A 19,413-nucleotide genomic window follows, 5' to 3' on the forward strand; every position below is an offset into this window, starting at 1 on the left:
GCAATAGAATGGGAAGAACCAGAGATCTGTTCAAGAAAATTGGAGATATGAAAGGAAAATTTCGTACAAAGATTTCCATAATAAAGGACAAAAGTGGAAAGGACCTAACAGAAGCAGAAGACATCAAGAAGAGGTGGCAAGAATACACAGAGGAATTATACCAGAAAGAAATGGATGTCTCGTATACCCCAGGTAGTGTGGTTGCTGACCTTGAGCCAGACATCCTGGAAAGTGAAGTCAAATGGGCCTTAGAAAGCACTGCAAACAACAAGGCCAGTGGAAGTGATGGTATTCCAGCTGAACTATTTAAAATTTTAAAAGATCATGCTGTTAAGGTGCTACACTCAAGATGCCAGCAAGTTTGCTCCAACTACCGCACAATTGCACTCATTTCACACGCTAGCAAGGTTATGCTTAAAATTCTACAAGGAAGGCTCAAGCAGTATGTGGACCGAGAACTCCCAGAAGTGCAAGCTGGATTTAGAAGAGGCAGAGGAACCAGAGACCAAATTGCAAACATGCGCTGGATTATGGAGAAAGCTAGAGAGTTCCAGAAAGACATCTACTTCTGCTTCATTGACTATGCAAAAGCCTTTGACTATGTCGACCACGGCAAACTATGGCAAGTTCTTAAAGAAATGGGAGTGCCAGATCACCTCATCTGTCTCCTGAGAAATCTCTATGTGGGACAAGAAGCTACAGTTAGAACTGGATATGGAACAACTGATTGGTTCAAAATTGGGAAAGGAGTACGACAAGGCTGTATTTTGTCTCCCTGCTTATTTAACTTATATGCAGAATTCATCATGCGAAAGACGGGGCTGGATGAATCCCTAGCCGGAATTAAGATTGCCGGAAGAAATATCAACAACCTCAGATATGCAGATGACACAACCTTGATGGCAGAAAGTGAGGAGGAATTAAAGAACCTTTTAATGAGGGTGAAAGAGGAGAGCGCAAAATATGGTCTGAAGCTCAACATCAAAAAAACGAAGATCATGGCCACTGGTCCCATCACCTCCTGGCAAATAGAAGGGGAAGAAATGGAGGTAGTGAGAGATTTTACTTTCTTGGGCTCAATGATCACTGCAGATGGTGACAGCAGCCACGAAATTAAAAGACGCCTGCTTTTTGGGAGAAGGGCAATGACAGGCCTAGACAGCATCTTGAGAAGTAGAGACATCACCTTGCCAACAAAGCTTCGTATAGTTAAAGCTATGGTTTTCCCAGTAGTGATGTATGGAAGTGAGAGCTGGACCATAAAGAAGGCTGATCGCCGAAGAATTGATGCTTTTGAATTATGGTGCTGGAGGAGACTCTTGAGAGTCCCATGGACTGCAAGAAGATCAAACCTCTCCATACTGAAGGAAATCAATCCTGAGTGCTCACTGGAAGGACAGATTGTGAAGCTGAGGCTCCAGTACTTTGGCCACCTCATGAGAAGAGAAGACTCCCTGGAGAAGACCCTGATGTTGGGAAAGATGGAGGGCACAAGGAGAAGGGGACGGCAGAGGACGAGATGGTTGGATAGTGTTTTCGAGGTTGCCAGCATGAGTTTGATCAAACTGCGGGAGGCAGTGGAGGACAGAGGTGCCTGGCGTTCTCTGGTCCATGGGGTCATGAAGAGTCGGACACGACTAAACAACTAAACAACAACAACAACATGGCATTCACCTGGGTCCCAGTGAATTGTAGAATTGGAGGGGACCCTGAGGGCCACCACGTCCCGCCCCATGCAATGCAGAAATCTCAGCTAAAGCATCCATGACAGATGGCCATCCAACTTCTGCTTAAATACCTCCAAGGAAGGAGAGTCCACAATCTTCCAAGGGAGACCATTCCACTGTCAAACAGCTCTTACTGTCAGAAAGTTTTTCATATGTTTATTTCTGAATTTATTTATTTTTTGTAACATGAAACTGCTGATTTGCGTCCTACTGGATCTAGACACATCAAAGATGCAATTCAGTTAAACACATTTTATTATCATTCAATTTTACAATTAACATTTACATTCAAATAAAAGTCATAATCATAAACATATAGGATTCTCTGAATCCTTGGATTTCCCTCCACCTGTAATGGTTGGGTCTCTCCCACAGAAGCGAGACAACTCCGGCAGCAATTAACTCATGTTTATTGCTCAAAACACACAATTCACTCTGGAGCTCAGTCATTCAGTGTCCCGCCGGTTTCGAATTCTTCCCGTTAGTTTGTCTAATTCTGCATAGTCCATCAATTTCATCCTCCAATCTTCTTTTGTCGGTAATTCTTCTTACTTCCATTTTTGTGCCAACAATATTCTTGCTGCCATCATTGCATACAAAAACAGCTTACAATCATTTCTATTTATATCATCCCGTACAATGCTTAGTAAAAATGCTTCTAGTTTTTTAATGAACGTAAAGTGGTGCCTCACAAGATGAAATTAATTCGTTCTGCGAGTCTTTTCGTATTGCGATGTTTTTCGTCTTGCGAAGCACGGTCCGTCGCAACTGCACCTCTTCAAGTGGCTTTAAGAAAAAAGGAAACAAACTCACAAGACCCATAGGGAAAATCATCTTGCGAAGCAACTCAAAAAATGAAAAACCCTTTCGTCTTTTTGTCTTGCGAGGCATTCGTCTTGCGAGGTATCACTGTATATTTCAACATTTTTTTCATCTCATTATATATAATTTCCCATCCCTTGGAAATTCCCCCAGGTCGTACTTCCCACCATTCCTTGGTGCACCCAGTGCATGCCATCATGCCTCAAAACCTGCAATGATCCCTGGCATATGGACTTATGGCCATAACATATGTGCTTGACTCATGGTTCATTAGGTTCCAATGAGAAACAGAGATTGTACTAATTACGACTATGGTTAGTGCTTCATTGTGGGGTGGAATATCCTTGTTTGAAAGATATTTTGATTATTATTATTGCACCTCCTCCATTTTGGCCTTGCATCTTATCAATCAGCTGCTACTGTGATTTGCCATGTTGATGTAGTGTGGGCCAGCTACAGGCCTTCTTGAATGGCACAGGTCTTCTTAATCCTTGTAAATCTGGTTCTTGGGATGGGTTGTGGGTGGAAAGTGCCTCTTACTCCACGTTAGAGTTCCATCAGTGGAGAAGGACAAGGACAGTGCTTCTTAAGAACCGACTTAGAGCAGAAATATTAGTACTGTAATCATTCTGTGAAAACAATGTATGATCCGAACTGCCTACATGCTGTGCTTACCCCAGTGGGTGTCTACATTTGGTTCTAGGTCATGGCATTCCCCCGGGTCCCAGTGAATTGTAGAGTTGGAAGGGACTCTGAGGGCCATCTAGTCCAACTCCCTCCAATGCTGGAATCTCAGCTAAAGACATCCATGACACATGGCCATCCAACTTCTGCTTAAATACCGCCAAGGAGGAGAGTCCACAATCTCCCAAGGGAGACCATTCCACTGTCAAAAAGCTCTTACTGTCAGTAAGTTTACCCATATGTTTATTTCTGAATCTTCTTTTTTGTAACATGAAGCCATTGATTTGAGTCCTACCCTCCAGAGCAGGGCTGGATCAATGCATATCAAAGAAGCGATTCAGTTAAACACATTGTATTTTTTAAATTATTGTTCAATTTTACAATTAACATTCACATTCAAATAAAAGTCATAATCATAAACATATACGATTCTCTGAATCCTTGGACTTCCCTGAGCTGAGATTCCATGGATTCCATTCAACTGCATCATATAATGTTCTCCAGTTTTTCCTAAAATTCCATTCTTACCATAGTTCTTGTTACATTACAAGTGTTGTTACAATGCTGCCAATGTTTTTAATTGTGTACAGTGTTATCCAAGGGAACTTACAAATTTTCCCCATTCCTTATTACAGTTATTCTTCTTGGTTTCTAATCTTTCCGGTCATTTTGGCGTAGTCCATCATTTTTATCAACCATTCCTCTCTGGTAAGGACTTTATCTTTTTTCCTTCTCAAAGCCAAATGTATCGGCGCTGCTGTCGTCGCATACATACATAGTCTTTTCTGCTCCTTTGGTATTTCTGCACCTTAGATTCCTAGTAAAAACACTTCTGGGTTTTTCCACAAAGGTTATTTTAAATATTTTTTTCAATTCATTATATATCATTTCCCAAAATGCTTTTCTTATCTTGCAGTTCACCATCTATGGTGGAGGGTGCCTTCTTTATCTTTACATATCCAACAAATATTTGTAGCAGTTCTATACATTTTTGCTAATTTAGTAGGTGTTAGATACCACAATACATCATTCTCACAAAGTTTTCCATGTACAGCATGCTGTTAATGTTAAATCTTCCCTCCATAACTTTTCCCAAGATGAGAATGGTATATTATCCCCAATAGCTCTTGTCTATTGTATCATCACTGATTTAACTTATTCATCTTTAGCATACCATTCTAGCAACAGTTTATACATTTTGGAAAGTAACTTCACATTCATTTTTATTACTGATATCCTTCCCCACTTAAATGCATTGTAAACTTCATACAGGGAAGTTCCTTTGGCGAAAAATGGGACTCCACTGCGCCATCTGGTGTCATAGTGTTATAATGCATAGAAAGAGCTTTATCTTTACAAATGTAGCCTAGTCCCAGGAGAAAACTATTACTTCCCTTAATCTGGACACTATATATCTGCTGTTGCAGCCTAGAACAGCATTAGCTTTTTTGTAATTGCTGACTCATATTAAGCTTGTTGTCCACAGAATACCTCAAGTGAAGGAGACAGAGAGTTGTTGCAGAGAGTTTCAGAAAAGCAAACTCTTTTACACCTTTATATTTTTTTTACAGCCCCAAAATTGTGAAACAGGAGACATGACAATGTCTTGCCAGCTTTCTGTACATGATAACGTGTTCAGGACGAAGTTGCTTTGCAAAGGTGCTTTGCAAACTGCAAGCAGCAAGTTTCATTCAGCCCAGGGCAAATTCATTTGCTCCATAGCTCCACCGTTCCCTCGTCAAGAACCCAAGGAGTTTTCTTGGAACACCCCCAACCTTGAAAATTCTATCCCAGAGATTGAACAGGCAGTAATCACCAGTGATACGAGCTGAAAGAATAGCATTCTGGTAAAAGTTAAATGATCCACTTTTGCTGAAACAGTTAACCAGATTATGGACTCTTGTTCATTGAAGGCTTTCAGCAGAGATTGTTTGAGGAAGAAATAGGAATTTGCCTTCAACTATTATACTACTACCATTATACTACTACTACTATGCTTTGGTTGGCATTCCCTGCATTACAGAGGGATGACTTGGGGTCACTTTCTGCTCTGCATTTTTTTTTTATTGTAGGGTGAGAAGCAGAAGAAAGAAATTTGTCTGGAAAAAAATCCAGTGTAAAAACAGTTGTGTGAGGTTTTTTTGGAAGCATCAAAGTGGTGGAGGTAGGGGGGTAGGTTTCTGAGCCCAGAAACTTGTTTAGAAAAGCTCATGAGATGCCCTAAGCAAGCAGTCAGAACACCCTGTCCCCGGGAGACATTTGAACTGTAACCATGTATGTGCAAACAGAAGGGGAAACGACAGGCCACCAGAGTTCCGGAGTACTGACCCAGAAACTGAATAGCTGGATGAGGCCAACTACCTACCTCTTGAAAGACTGACTCCCGTGACTAAAGGATTAAAAGAGTAACAGTTACTGCTCTCCTTGCGAAAAGCACTGAGACACCACTTAGTGTGCTTTGGCATGCAGTTTTTAGACTTCCCTGTCTTCAAAAGCAGGGAACGTTTGGCTTACTAACGAAAGGCTTATCAAGTGAAGGTGTTGTAAGTGAAAATTCACAGGTGTAAAGTGGAAACAAGCCACATATTCAGAATTTTGAATTGGAAAATATCACCAATGAAGGTCCTTGGGGGGGGGGGGGAGTAAACATTTAATGAACTGTAAAAAAAAGAGTAAAATTTAATGAACCAAACTTTGAGACTAAGTTGTGCCAGGAGGTTCAACAGACATGGATCAAGGGGTAAATCTGCAAAAAAAAATCTTTTACTATGCTGAGTTGCTGTTTTCTGGGATTGACTTCAAAATCTTCTTGCCATTCTCTATCACCACCTGCTGGCCATGACTGAGCCCATAAGCTTTGTTAGCTATTTGTGACTTTACAAAATGTCTTACACAAATAGGTGCAGATAAATCTTTACTTGTCAGGCTGGCAACAGTTAAACAACAAGCATTATTTACATATAAATTCATGAGTGCAATATGTTTCTCTCCCTTGAGCCCAAGAGAGGGTTCTGACATGACAGCTTATACTCTAAATTCACTCTTCCCTCTGACCCATCCAACTGAATATCTTCAAAATGAGAGACTGATTCTGAGCAGGATATGAGGAAAGATGCAAAGAGTCTTTGCATGATTAAAATTCCAGGGTCGATTTCTAGCATTTCTGCTTAAAGGGTCACAGGCCAAGATAGAAATATCTGCCCATCCTTATCCTGGAGAAGAGGAGACTGAGAGGAGATATGAGAGCCACCTTCAAATATCTCCAGGGCTGTCACTTGGAAGAGGGAGCAAGCTTGATTTCTACTGCTCTGAAGGACACAACCTGAACCCGTTGTGTTTGCTGTGAATTTCCATCTTGGTTGTGAAAAAATTTTGTTGTTGTTGTTTAGTCGTTTAGTCGTGTCCGACTCCTCGTGACCCCATGGACCAGAGAACGCCAGGCACCTCTGTCCTCCACTGCCTCCCGCAGTTTAGTCAAACTCATGACGGTAACCTCGAAAACACTATCCAACCATCTCGTCCTCTGCCGTCCCCTTCTCCTTGTGCCCTCCATCTTTCCCAACATCAGGGTCTTCTCCAGGGAGTCTTCTCTTCTCATGAGGTGGCCAAAGTACTGGAGCCTCAGCTTCACAATCTGTCCTTCCAGTGAGCACTCAGGGTTGATTTCCTTCAGTATGGAGAGGTTTGATCTTCTTGCAGTCTATGGGACTCTCAAGAGTCTCCTCCAGCACCATAATTCAAAAGCATCAATTCTTCGGCGATCAGCCTTCTTTATGGTCCAGCTCTCACTTCCATACATCACTACTGGGAAAACCATAGCTTTAACTATACGAAGCTTTGTTGGCAAGGTGATGTCTCTACTTCTCAAGATGCTGTCTAGGCCTGTCATTGCCCTTCTCCCAAGAAGCAGGCGTCTTTTAATTTCGTGGCTGCTGTCACCATCTGCAGTGATCATTGAGCCCAAGAAAGTAAAATCTCTCACTACCTCCATTTCTTCCCCTTCTATTTGCCAGGAGGTGATGGGACCAGTGGCCATGATCTTCGTTTTTTTGATGTTGAGCTTCAGACCATATTTTGCACTCTCCTCTTTCACCCTCATTAAAAGGTTCTTTAATTCCTCCTCACTTTCTGCCATCAAGGTTGTGTCATCTGCATATCTTAGGTTGTTGATATTTCTTCTGGCAATCTTAATTCCGGCTAGGGATTCATCCAGCCCCGTCTTTCGCATGATGAATTCTGCATATAAGTTAAATAAGCAGGGAGACAAAATACAGCCTTGTCGTACTCCTTTCCCAATTTTGAACCAATCAGTTGTTCCATATCCAGTTCTAACTGTAGCTTCTTGTCCCACATAGAGATTTCTCAGGGGACAGATGAGGTGATCTGGCACTCCCATTTCTTTAAGAACTTGCCATAGTTTGCCGTGGTCGACATAGTCAAAGGCTTTTGCATAGTCAATGAAGCAGAAGTAGATTTCTTTCTGGAACTCTCTAGCTTTCTCCATAATCCAGCGCATCTTTGCCATTTGGTCTCTGGTTCCTCTGCCTCTTCTAAATCCAGCTTGCACTTCTGGGAGTTCTCGGTCCACATACTGCTTAAGCCTGCCTTGTAGAATTTTAAGCATAACCTTGCTAGCGTGTGAAATGAGTGCAATTGTGCGGTAGTTGGAGCATTCTTTGGCACTGCCCTTCTTTGGGATTGGGATGTAGACTGATCTTCTCCAATCTTCTGGCCACTGCTGAGTTTTCCAAACTTGCTGGCATATTGAGGGTAGCACCTTAACAGCATCATCTTTTAAAATTTTAAATAGTTCAGCTGGAATACCATCACTTCCACTGGCCTTGTTATTTGCAGTGCTTTCTAAGGCCCATTTGACTTCACTTTCCAGGATGTCTGGCTCAAGGTCAGCAACCACACTACCTGGGGTATACGAGACATCCATTTCTTTCTGGTATAATTCCTCTGTGTATTCTTGCCACCTCTTCTTGATGTCTTCTGCTTCTGTTAGGTCTTTTCCACTTTTGTCCTTTATTATGGAAATCTTTGTACGAAATGTTCCTTTCATATCTCCAATTTTCTTGAACAGATCTCTGGTTCTTCCCATTCTATTGCTTTCCTCTATTTCTTTGCATTGCTCGTTTAAGAAGTTCTTCTTGTCTCTCCTTGCTATTCTTTGGAAATCTGCATTCAATTTCCTGTATCTTTCACCATCTCCCTCGCATTTTGCTTGCCTTCTTTCCCCCGCTATTTGTAAGGCCTCATTGGACAGCCACTTTGCTTTCTTGCATTTCCTTTTCATTGGGATGGTTTTCGTTGCTGCCTCCTGTATAATGTTACGAGCCTCCATCCATAGTTCTTCAGGCATTCTGTCCACCAAATCTAAATCCTTAAACCTGTTCCTCACTTCCACTGTGTATTCATAAGGGATTTGACTTAGATTGTATCTAAGACTTAGATTGCAATATTTTTCTTTACAGCATTGGACTTTCCTTTCACTTCCAGGCATATCCGCAACTGAGCGTCCTTTCGGCTTTGGCCCAGCCGTTTCATCAGCTCTGGATCTACTTGTACTTGCCCTCCGCTCTTCCCCAGTAGCATGTTGGACGCCTTCCGACCTGAGGGGCTTATCTTCCAGCGTCATATCTTTTATATGCCTGTTGTCTTTGTCCATGGAGTTTTCTTGGCAGGGATACTGGAGTGGCTTGCCGGTTCCTACTCCAGTGAAAAAAATAGCCCTTCCATTTGCACTTCTTCCATTCTTTTTCCAAGAAAACTTCCATAGGTTTGATAGCTTTCCTCTCTAAATTCACTCCAAGTTGTGTGCAGACTCCTTTCTCTCCCAACTATAACTCTGCCAGCTTAGGATAATAATAATAATAATAATAATAATAATAATAATAATAATAATAATAGTAATAATAATAATTTATATCCTGCCCTCCCCAGCCGAAGCCGGGCTCAGAGCTAACAACAGTAAAATCAAAAAACATTCTAAATTCATTTCATTATAAAATTAATTCAAGTTAGATTAATGGCAACAATTGGGCTAGAGTTCTGTGAGGATTGCCAAAGGAGGGAGTCAGGCTGTGCCCTGGCCAAAGGCCTGGTGGAACAGCTCTGTCTTGCAGGCCCTGCGGAAAGATGTCAGGTCCCGCAGGGCCCTAGTCCCTTGTGACAGAGCGTTCCACCAGATTGGAGCCGCGGCCGAGAAAGCCCTGGATCTAGTTGAGGCCAGCCTAACCTCTCTGTGGCCTGGGACCTTCAATATGTTTTTGTTTGAAGACAGTAAGTTCTTCTGTGGGACATACCAGGAGAGGCGGTCCCGTAGGTACAAGGGTCCTAGGCCGTATAGGGCTTTGAAGGTTAAAACCAGCACCTTAAACCTAATCCTGTACTCCACCGGGAGCCAGTGCAGCTGGTATAGCACCTGGTGAATGTGATTTCGCAGCGAGGATCCCGTAAGGAGTCTCGCCGCGGCATTCTGCACTCGTTGGAGTTTCTGGGTCAGTCTCAAGGGCAGCCCCACGGAGAGTGAGTTACAATAATCCAGTCTGGAGGTGACCGTCGTGTGGATCACAGGGGCTAGGTCAGGGCGAGAGAGGTAAGGAGCCAACTGCTTAGATGGCGGAGATGAAAAAATGCTGCCTTTGTTATAGCTGCAATCTGCGCCTCCATGGAAAGGGAGGTGTCGAAGATTACACCCAAACTCTTAACGGATAGTGCTGGCACTAATTGTGTCCCCGCAAGAGATGTTAGTTGCCCCCCAATCCCATATCGTCCCGACCCAGCCAAAGGACCTCTGTCTTTGAAGGATTTAACTTCAAGCAGCTCCCATGTAACCATCCAGCCACAGGTTCCAAACATCTGATCAGTGTGTCTGGGGCCGAGTCAGGATGGCCATCCATCAACAGATAGAGTTGGGTGTCCTCAGCATACTGATGGCAGCCCAACCCAAAACTGGACAAGCTGGGCGAGGGGATGCATAAAGATGTTGAAAAGCAGTGGGGAGAGTATCGCACCCTGAGGCACTCCACACACCAAGGAGTGGCAGGATGACAATTCCCCCCCAAGCGCCACCCTCTGTCCCCGACCAGAGAGAAATGAGCGCAGTCATTGAAGGACTGTGCCCTGGACCCCCACACCGGCAAGGCAGTGGTCCAGGAGTTCGTGATCGACCATGTCAAAGGCTGCTGACAGATGTAGAAGAAGCAGCAACCCCAACCCGCCTCGATCCAGCTGCATGTGGAGATCATCTGTTAGGGCAACCAGAGCTGCCTCGGTCCCATGACCAGCGCAGAAGCCGGATTGGAATGGATCCAGAGCTGATGTTTCATCCAGAAACCCATCAAGCTGTTCAGCAACGCTCTCTCAATCACCTTACCCAGGAACGGAAGATTCTAAACCGGGCGGTAATTGGATAGATCTAAAGGATCTAATGATATTTTCTTTAAGAGCGGGCGCATCCCTGCCTCCTTCAGTTCCCCTAGGAATGTCCCGGTGCCAAGGGACAAACTGATGATATCCCCTAGGGGGGCCCGCACCTCGTCTGAACACGCTCTAATCTGCCAGGACTGGCATGGGTCAAGAGGACAGGTGGTAGGCTTTCTAGCTCGGAGTAGTCTGTCCACATCGGTTGGGGATATCCGGTCAAAGTGGTCCAATACAGTCAAGGACAGTTAAGGAGGCTCCAGTTCCATTATTGTATCCAAATTAGCAGGGGGGTCACAGCGGAGCAACAGGACCTTCTCAGTCACTTATCTCACAGCAGGGGCATTGCGTGGACAGGCAGAGTCCCCTGATTCCGCGCGGTCCCCCCCGTCATGTGGAATAACGACTCATAACAATGTGCTATGGGATTAAATTGGCCACAACTTTATTAAATTTCAAATGTGGGTAGACCTTGGCTCAGGCATTGGGCGTTCTCCCTCCCCAGTCCCCAGCCGGGGACCTAGGGAGCATCAGGGTTATCCAGTGTGTGTGTGGGGGGGGATGGGCCTGCACTGGAGAACATATGTTCAAGCAGAGATAGCCGCCCCCGTTACGCCGCCGCCGCAGGGGAGAGCAATGACGACCTTTCGGCGTACGGTCAAAGCCTTCCTTCAGAAACCCCTTTAATGGGGAACCCTGGTATCGCCGCCATAAAGAGGAAGATGGACTAAAAGATTCCGCCCAAGGCCTGATACCGCCAAAGTTGTGACGTTTTGCTATGGGAAAGGCGAAACCTGCCAATGCAGGGAAATTCCTTTCCGGCCCTTTAACAGCGACCTTAACATAGCAACGCCCGCATACCTGTGAAGAAAAGTTAACCTGCAAAACCTGTGAAGAAAAGTTAACCTGCAAATAAGACATTAGCTGAGGGTGGGTAGGGTGGGAGAAGCTCTAGAGCCAAGTGAGGATTCCCAGGTAAGATCCTCCCTCTATTGTGTGGGCAGGTAATCCCTCCCCTACCTGGCCTGGTCTCCTTGGCAACGCTTCCCCCAGGTGGGATTGGACAACTGACTGAGGTAGGCGGAGACCTCCAGGTATCCCACCTGAGGGAAGGCAAACCAAGCCTATGCTGTCGGAGCCGCTCCAGATCTAGGGGCTGTGCGCGTCCACGCAAAGGGCGCCCCCCGTTTTAAGCGGGGAGTGGTCATTCTTGTACATTTGCTGCATAAAGAAACTGCTAGCAGATTTGCAAAACAAAACAGGTTGTGGAATGGAATCAAACTGGAGGGGGGAATGAGTTGATTCCTGCATTGCAGGGGGTTGTATTAGAAGACCCTTAGGGTCCCTTCCAACCCTACTATTGTAGGCTTCCTTATGAAACCTTTAAAGAACCATGCTCCACCCTAGTGGTCAAGAGAAGCCCTGGCTCTCCTCTCTCACCTTGGATATCTGGATGACTTGCCAGGAGGAGAAGTGCCCATTTCAGAGAACTCCTGGTTGTGTCCGACCCTGCTACAAAGAGGTCAAAAATGCACTGGGCCAAGTTTTCTTCATCATAGGTGGACTCTGGGTCATTCCTGCTCTGGTGTTGAAAATGGGGAAAGTGACATGTCATTTACATGCATTACATTCTGTCCTTCAACACTTTATCTTCCTTCCCTTACTTATTACCATACCAGGGTGGCAACACATGCTTCATGAGAGGTGGGGTGTCCTCTTATAGTGCCTAAGGTGAAATGGGAAGCTGCTGCCACCCCCTCCCTTACTGTTGCTGCCCTCACTCACTGGATCATCACCTTTTCGTGGTGAGTGGGCTTGCACATTCCTATGACCCTTGTGAGTGAAGCCATTGGGAATCTCGTACTCCCAGCAGGGTCACCCAAGGCGGTAAGGTCAAAGGGGAGGAGCTGGGCAAAGAATGACCCAAGAAGTCATCAATGGCAGAACAGGTGGGTGATAACAAGCGGTATGTTACAACGGCTGTAAAGGTGGATGAAAGCTGCAGCAGATAAGAATTTACCGGTCACCATGACAACTCATGCCATCAGAACAGAGCCTTACTGCGAAGACTGTTCATTGGTCAGTGTGCACTGATCTACAGACATAAAACAAATTCACGTACAGGCATCTTCCAAAAAACCCATCCCAAACCCAAACACCCAAAGTTCCATGGTGATCAGCATATGGTAACAGGAGCAGAATTGTGAAATCTAGAAGCCCTTAGTCATGAAACAGCACATGGGCGGTGGATACAGATTCAGTCATTCTGACTCAAGGAACAAGGCAGTTGAGCAGCTTGGCAGCTGTATCCATGACTGAGCAGCCCTTTTTAGGATCTACTCTGCTCACTCCAAAATGGGGGAGGGGCTAGAAAAGGTGCCCTAAACATAGTCTGCCTCTCTTTTTCCCTGACTGGATTACCATGCCCAGTGGGCACTTCCGGGTTGGCGCCATCGCTGAATGGCGGACTCCCTCTGAGCTCCGGAGGGAGCCTGCTCGGCAGGGGCTGGGTTCTACCGCGCCGGCGATGCGGGGACCCTCCGAAACCATGGGCGCTGAAACCCATAGGCATGGTGACTCGGCTGGCACCTTTTGAGCCCCCGACCCGCGAAGGAGCCTTTTTAAAGGCTGCAGAGTGGGTGACGGGGGGGTTGGTGCTTTGAGTCCTCCGCTTCCCCTGCCGAGCGAAGCCGCATGCCATTCGACGGAGAGCGCTGACTTCTTCCATTGAAAATTCGGACTTAAAAGAATAACCCGTGAGTAATTGGAACTTGGACTAAAAAGGGGGAAATTTTTTTAAAAAATTCGGAGCGAGTGGGGGAGGTGCAAAAAGGAAGTCAGCCTCCCCCCTGTTGTAGAGGAGTTAAAGCAAAGGATTTGACAACTAAGATCGAGTGCAACCCTATTTTGACAAGGTTATTAATTTCGCGATGGAAAATTATAAGACTGAGCTGGAGGAGAAAAGTGGAATTGAATTAAAATGCAACCCCCCCCCCTCGGAACCCCGGGAGCGATTTGTGAGAGCGCCGGGAGAGGAGAAATAGAGGTTTTGACAGCTGTCAAAGGAGCTGTCAAAGCGGAAGAACAAAAAGAGAACTTTGTTACGAGGACTTTGCCGGTTACATTTGTTACAAATTGGATATAAATTGTTTAAAACAAGGAATAACAAGTTACTTTGACTGTTGGGTGTGATCTGGAAGGAAACTGAGTTATTATAATCCCCCTAGAGGAGCTGTGGGACACTACAAGTATTGTTGGCATGGAATTTGAATAGGACTTTTTATCTCCTGGGAAACTGCAGAAATGGAACACTATTTTGTCTACAGAGGTCTACACACTAAAGGAGACAATAGATTTATCTACTGAAGAATGGAAGGGACTTGACGTAATGTTTTGTTCCTGAATAACAAAGCCTCTGCAGAAGAATTAGAAGCTTTTGGAATTAGAACATTTGTGCAGGAGAGATGGGGGGGGGGGGAAAGGAGGAGAGAGATCAACAAGAACAACAAGAATAACAAGAATTGGACAAAGTTGGAAGTGGGAACATTTGGGACATCCAGATTTGAAAGGTCTAAAGAAATAAAATTGGAGTTTTTACTCTTAAATACAAAGATCTGGATGGAAAAAATGGACCTTTTTGAGACAGACTCCTTCCAAGATTGGACATTCGAAACTAAAGATGACCAAAAGACGGCAAAGACTATTAAAAAGACGGCAAAGCGGACTGGTGAAGAACTATGGCCTAGACGTGGGAGCTCCAGGACGACAGCAGACATTGATGGATATTGGGAACGCAACCGGGAAAGGGGGGGAGGGAAATTAGGAATCCAAAGGGTGTTAAATTATATGTTATTTTCTTTATTTTAATCTGTATTGCATATTAAAGGGGGGAACTCGTGGAACGGAACAGGTCGATTTGAGGGGATGGGAAAATATTTTTAAATTGGGTCATTGATAATAAGTTTAAAATTTGGGGTAAGAATTTGCTGAATTTATTCGCAAGAATTGGAATACAAGAGGGGGAGGGGAGGGGAAGTCCTGGAAAGATGTTAATGAAAACAAGATTCTAAATTTGGATGTTTTTCTTTTTGTTTGTTATAATTGGAAATCTTTAATAAATATTATTTTTAAAAAAAAATACCATGCCCAGTGGGGTCACCATCCAGCGGTGGTAAAAGACAATTGAACTTTGGAACATGGAATATATGGACAGATATAACACAGATAATGAGCATCCTGAACGCAGAACTGCCATCACTGCAAGAGAAATGTGACGTTTTAACATCAATATTGCAGTGCTTCAATAGACTCAAAGAGCAGGCAAGGGACAACTGAAGGAAGAAAAAGGAAGCTACACATTCTTCTGGAAAGGTCTATCTGAACAAGAATGTCAAATATATGAGGTAGGCTTTGCTATCAAAAACAATCTTGTAAAGCTCCTGTCAGAAGTCCCTACCAGACTTCTGGTAAACTCACCAAAAACCAACAGGCTACTATTACCAACACACTCGTTTGACAGAAAAATAAATTTAAAACTTCATGGAGGCATCCTCAGTTTAGTTTAAGAATATTTTGTTTTGGATTTTCTGTTTTCTCAGTCCACATTTGAATGTCAGATAAACATCAATCCAAAAAATGCTCCAAAGGAAGACCCCATAATACACTTAACTTTCCACTCCTTTACACTCACGTTTCCTAGACATTTCTATATTTGCTTATGGATGGATGTCAACCCACTTGAGCAACTAAATTGACTATGAGAAATATTTGGAGGGAACTCAATGCGATTTTCAACTGAGATTCAGAAAAAAAGATACAGTGGTACCTCGGTTTTCGAACAGCTTAGTTCCCGAACAACTTGGAACTTGAATGCTGCAAACCTGGAAGTCAATGTTTCGGTTTACAATCTTTGCTTCGGAAGCTGAATGTGCTCCTGAGCTTCCATTTTCACTGTTGCGCTGCTAATTTGTCCCCCCCCCCCATTGTTATCAAAGCCTTCCATTTCCGATTGAAGTGTCATGAGGTGATATTTGGAGCTTATATTTGGTGCTTTTGTTTTTGCTATTTTTTTGCGTTTTTGTTTGTGTGGCTTTTTAATTTTTGTGACTGTAGCTTGTTCTTCATTTTATGATTGATTGATTGACTGTGTGGCTACGGAAATGGATAAAAACCCACCATCCAAACAATGACTATCATCAGCGCAGGTAAGAAAGAATTTTAATTTTAATTTTTATCCATCCACAATACTGTTTTATTTATTTTATAGTACAGTACAGTGATTACAGCTTTCATTTTATGGATCAATGGCCTCATTAGATAGAAAAATTCACATTAAATTGCTATTTTAGGGGTTGTTTATAAAAGTCTGGAATGGATTCGTTTTCCATTACTTTCTATGGGAAAGCAGGCCTCAGTGTTGGAACACTTTGATTTTGGAACAGTCTTCTGGAACGGATTAAGTTTGAGAACCAAGGTACCACTGTACTGGTTTCCAGGCAAGGGATTAGTATTCACATATAACAGGGAATATAATGATTCCTTGAATGAGCTGCATACAGTTTTGAAGCAGATACTCATTTGCATTCACATTTGTACATGAAAATATCTATCCTTTCCTAGCTATTTTAGTAGATGCCTATGGAAGGATGTCAACTCACTTTAGCAATTAAAATGAATATGAGGGAATGGGGGGTGGGCAGAGAGAGATATGGGTGTCCTGGCAAGAGATTAGTATTCACTTATTTTTATTTTTTTATTTTCTATTAAAGATTTCAACATAACAATTACCGTATTTTTCGCTCTATAACACGCACCTGACCATAACACGCACATCGTTTTTAGAGGAGGAAAACAAGGGAAAAAACATTCTGAATGAAACAGTGGATGTATCATTTTTGTGCTTCATGCTGTGGCCACAGACATGTGATCTGATGGTGAATTTGGGCTGACCCAATGCAAAAATCCTGAGAATCCCTGTGCATCCATGGTTTGTAACCACGTTTTTGCACCATTGCAGCCCCAGGCAACAGTGGGTGCGTGATTTTTTGGGGGGGCAGGCTGTAGCCATGGACATGCTATGTGCTCTGATGGTGAATTTGGGCTGACCCAATGCAAAGATCCTGAGGATCCATGTGGATCCATGGTTTGTAACCATGTTTTTGCACCATTGCAGCCCCAGGCAACAGTGGGTATGTGATTTGGGGGGGCAGGCTGTAGCCATGGACATGCTATGTGATCTGATGGTGAATTTGGGGTGACCCAATGCCAAAATCCTGAGAATTCCTGTGGATCCATGCTTTTTAACCACATTTTTGCACCATTGCAGCCCCAGGCAACAGTGGGTGCGTGATTTTGAGGGGGCAGGCTGTAGCCATGGACATGCTATGTGATCTGATGGTGAATTTGGGGTGACCCAATGCAAAGATCCTGAGGATCCATGCTTTGTAACCACATTTTAAGTGGGGAGCGAAGGAAAAACAAAGAAGGGACATTAGAGGGGTGTGCAGAGAAGCAGCTGGCTAAGAATGCAGGAGAGGGATTTAACGGGAGGGAGGAAAGAAAGGCAAAAGTTTCCCCCCACCCAAGCCAGCCATCTCTCTCTCTCTCTCTCTCTCTCTCTCTCTCTCTCTCTCCCCCCCTCCCTCCCTCCCTCCCCCTCTCTCTCTCCCTCCCCCCTCTCTCTCTCCCTCCCCCTCCCCCCTCTCTCTCTCCCTTCCCCCCTCTCTCTCCCTCTCCCCCAGCAGCACCGGAGCTTGCCTGGAGGGGAGGGGCTTTCCCTGCTCTTTGTTCCGTTTCAGCAAACACAGCAACGAAACAGAGGAGGGTGGGCAGTAAGACCCTGAGGCAGAATGCAGGAAAGCAGCCGCTTCCTCTTTTCAGGTTTCGCTTATCCGTGCAGCGTGCAGCGCCGTGATTTCATTTTTGCATGATTTTTCGGCTCCAGGGACCACACATTCGCTCTATAACACGCACAGACATTTCCCCTTCCTTTTTAGAAGAAAAAATCTGCGTGTTATAGAAGGAAAAATACGGTAATCAAAAACATATCATCCTCACTCCCCCCTATTTTCCCCTCCCCGAAAAGAAAACCAGCCCCCCCTCCCCCGACTTCCCTCAGCTCCTCTCTCTGTTCACTCATAACATGGAATATAATGATTCCTTGGATGAGCAGCATTCGGTTTCAAGCAGATACTTACTTTCTCCATCTGAATCAATGAGATCCTGTGGCTCATACAAGGACTGATTCTCCTTATGCTTCTCTATCTCCTCCTTTGCAAACGAACGCACCATCTCCACGCAGGAGAAAGCCTTCTTGTGGGGCCCTGGGAGATGTTTCATGAGCCATGGGAGCATTTCACAAAGCTAAAGGAAAGATAGCAGAAATGCTGCCATTACCATGAGGAAGCTTGTTCAAACCATTTGTGCTTTGGAATTGCACTTATAAAACATGATCTGCATTCTTCTTCAGGGCTAGCATATTAGTTTGAGTCTCACTAAGAAGGAAGGTGTCTATAGCTTCTCTGGAATCCCACAATGATTGGATTCTGTGAATTATCCTTAGCTGAAAATGTGAAAGAAAAGTATGGCTCAAAATATTTTTCCAGCTTCCCAGGCATAATTCCAGAACTGGGCACTATCTCAGGACCTCTCCTGGAACAAGTTAGTGCCCGTTTGTGATAGTTGGAGGTGGGTGGAGAATAGGGATGGGGGGAAATTCAAGTACGGTAAGTTTCATGAGTAAGTGGTGGCTGCAGGGGCCTCACCATGGACGCCATCATGATTGCCACTGCTAGGTGGGTATAGAGTAGACACATTAAGTTTTTCATGATTGCAACAAAACAATGTAATTCCCTTCTTGAGAAGATTATTTTGTTCACCTCTCTTCCCCTTGGTGGGCTCTAGATGACCTGTTCTGAAGGTCATTGTTCCATTTTTGTCCCATCTTCCCTCTAAAGTGTCTCCTGTAGTGGACAAAGTCTTCTTTTGTTGCTGTTTTGTGCATGTTTTTTATCTCAATGATAATCATGAGCAATGGATCAGGCTGTGAGATAGTAAGTTGCCCTTATCTCAGATCAATTTAAACCTGATCTCACTTCTCCAACCCTCTATCAGAATATTGATTTGTGGTATTAAAGCCCTTGGGTGGTATTAAAGCCCTTTGGCAGGAAAGGAAATGACTACTCACAGCATAACCAAAGCTACATACAAATTGTAGGATAACTTCTATGGCTTTTATCAGCTTCTGGAACCGTTCATCTTCAAGAGCAAACCGGTGCCCAAAAGCCACAGCACATATTACGTTGGAGACTGAAGTAGCGATGGGCATGGAGGGGTCAAGTGGCTGTCCTGCAAAATAAAGTTATACTAATGTTAGCTCAGCTGGTCCAGTTCATACTGAGAGTGGGGTTTCATGGTGGCCAAGACAAACTGCTGGATTCTCCATTAGGAACCAAGAAAAGCATATCACATTCCTTTCTAAAATGGACAGAGGTAGGACACAAATATATCTCCATATGCCAGCTCAGCACCATCACTTAGCATCACATACCCTTTGAACGTGCAAAAGCCTCCACGAGCTGATGGGCCTCCTCTGCTACCTGGTGCTCCATGCCTTTCTTCCCCAACCCCAACTTCCGCATAGTAACTACAGCAATCTGTCTTTGTTGCCTCCAGGGGTGACCATTTGATAGTGCAATACCTATGGAAAATCAGTGAGAAATAACAACAATCATACCTTGGGTTAAATTCGCGT

General features: G+C 44.2%; 2 protein-coding genes across 2 annotated transcripts in view; one reads left to right on the forward strand and one right to left on the reverse strand.

Moving 5' to 3' along the window:
• The window catches only part of LOC310845015 (cytochrome P450 2D28-like), a 92,910-nt gene that overhangs the window by 24,625 nt on the left and 48,872 nt on the right, over positions 1 to 19,413 (forward strand). The gene's annotated exons all lie outside the window — the stretch shown is intronic.
• The window catches only part of LOC310844516 (cytochrome P450 2J2-like), an 80,011-nt gene continuing 72,532 nt past the window's right edge, over positions 11,935 to 19,413 (reverse strand). Inside the window, exons 3-6 of the mRNA XM_083738616.1 lie at positions 18,847 to 19,007; positions 17,858 to 18,023; positions 12,458 to 12,579; positions 11,935 to 12,243 (exon numbers count right to left, since the gene is read on the reverse strand). Of these exons, the coding sequence (XP_083594742.1) occupies positions 12,034 to 12,243; positions 12,458 to 12,579; positions 17,858 to 18,023; positions 18,847 to 19,007 (659 nt within the window). The 3' untranslated portion in view covers positions 11,935 to 12,033. The remainder of the gene's footprint in view (positions 12,244 to 12,457; positions 12,580 to 17,857; positions 18,024 to 18,846; positions 19,008 to 19,413) is intronic.

The sequence above is a fragment of the Podarcis gaigeae genome (assembly GCF_964106915.1).
Source record: "Podarcis gaigeae genome assembly, chromosome: 5".
Classification (NCBI taxonomy): domain Eukaryota; kingdom Metazoa; phylum Chordata; class Lepidosauria; order Squamata; family Lacertidae; genus Podarcis; species Podarcis gaigeae.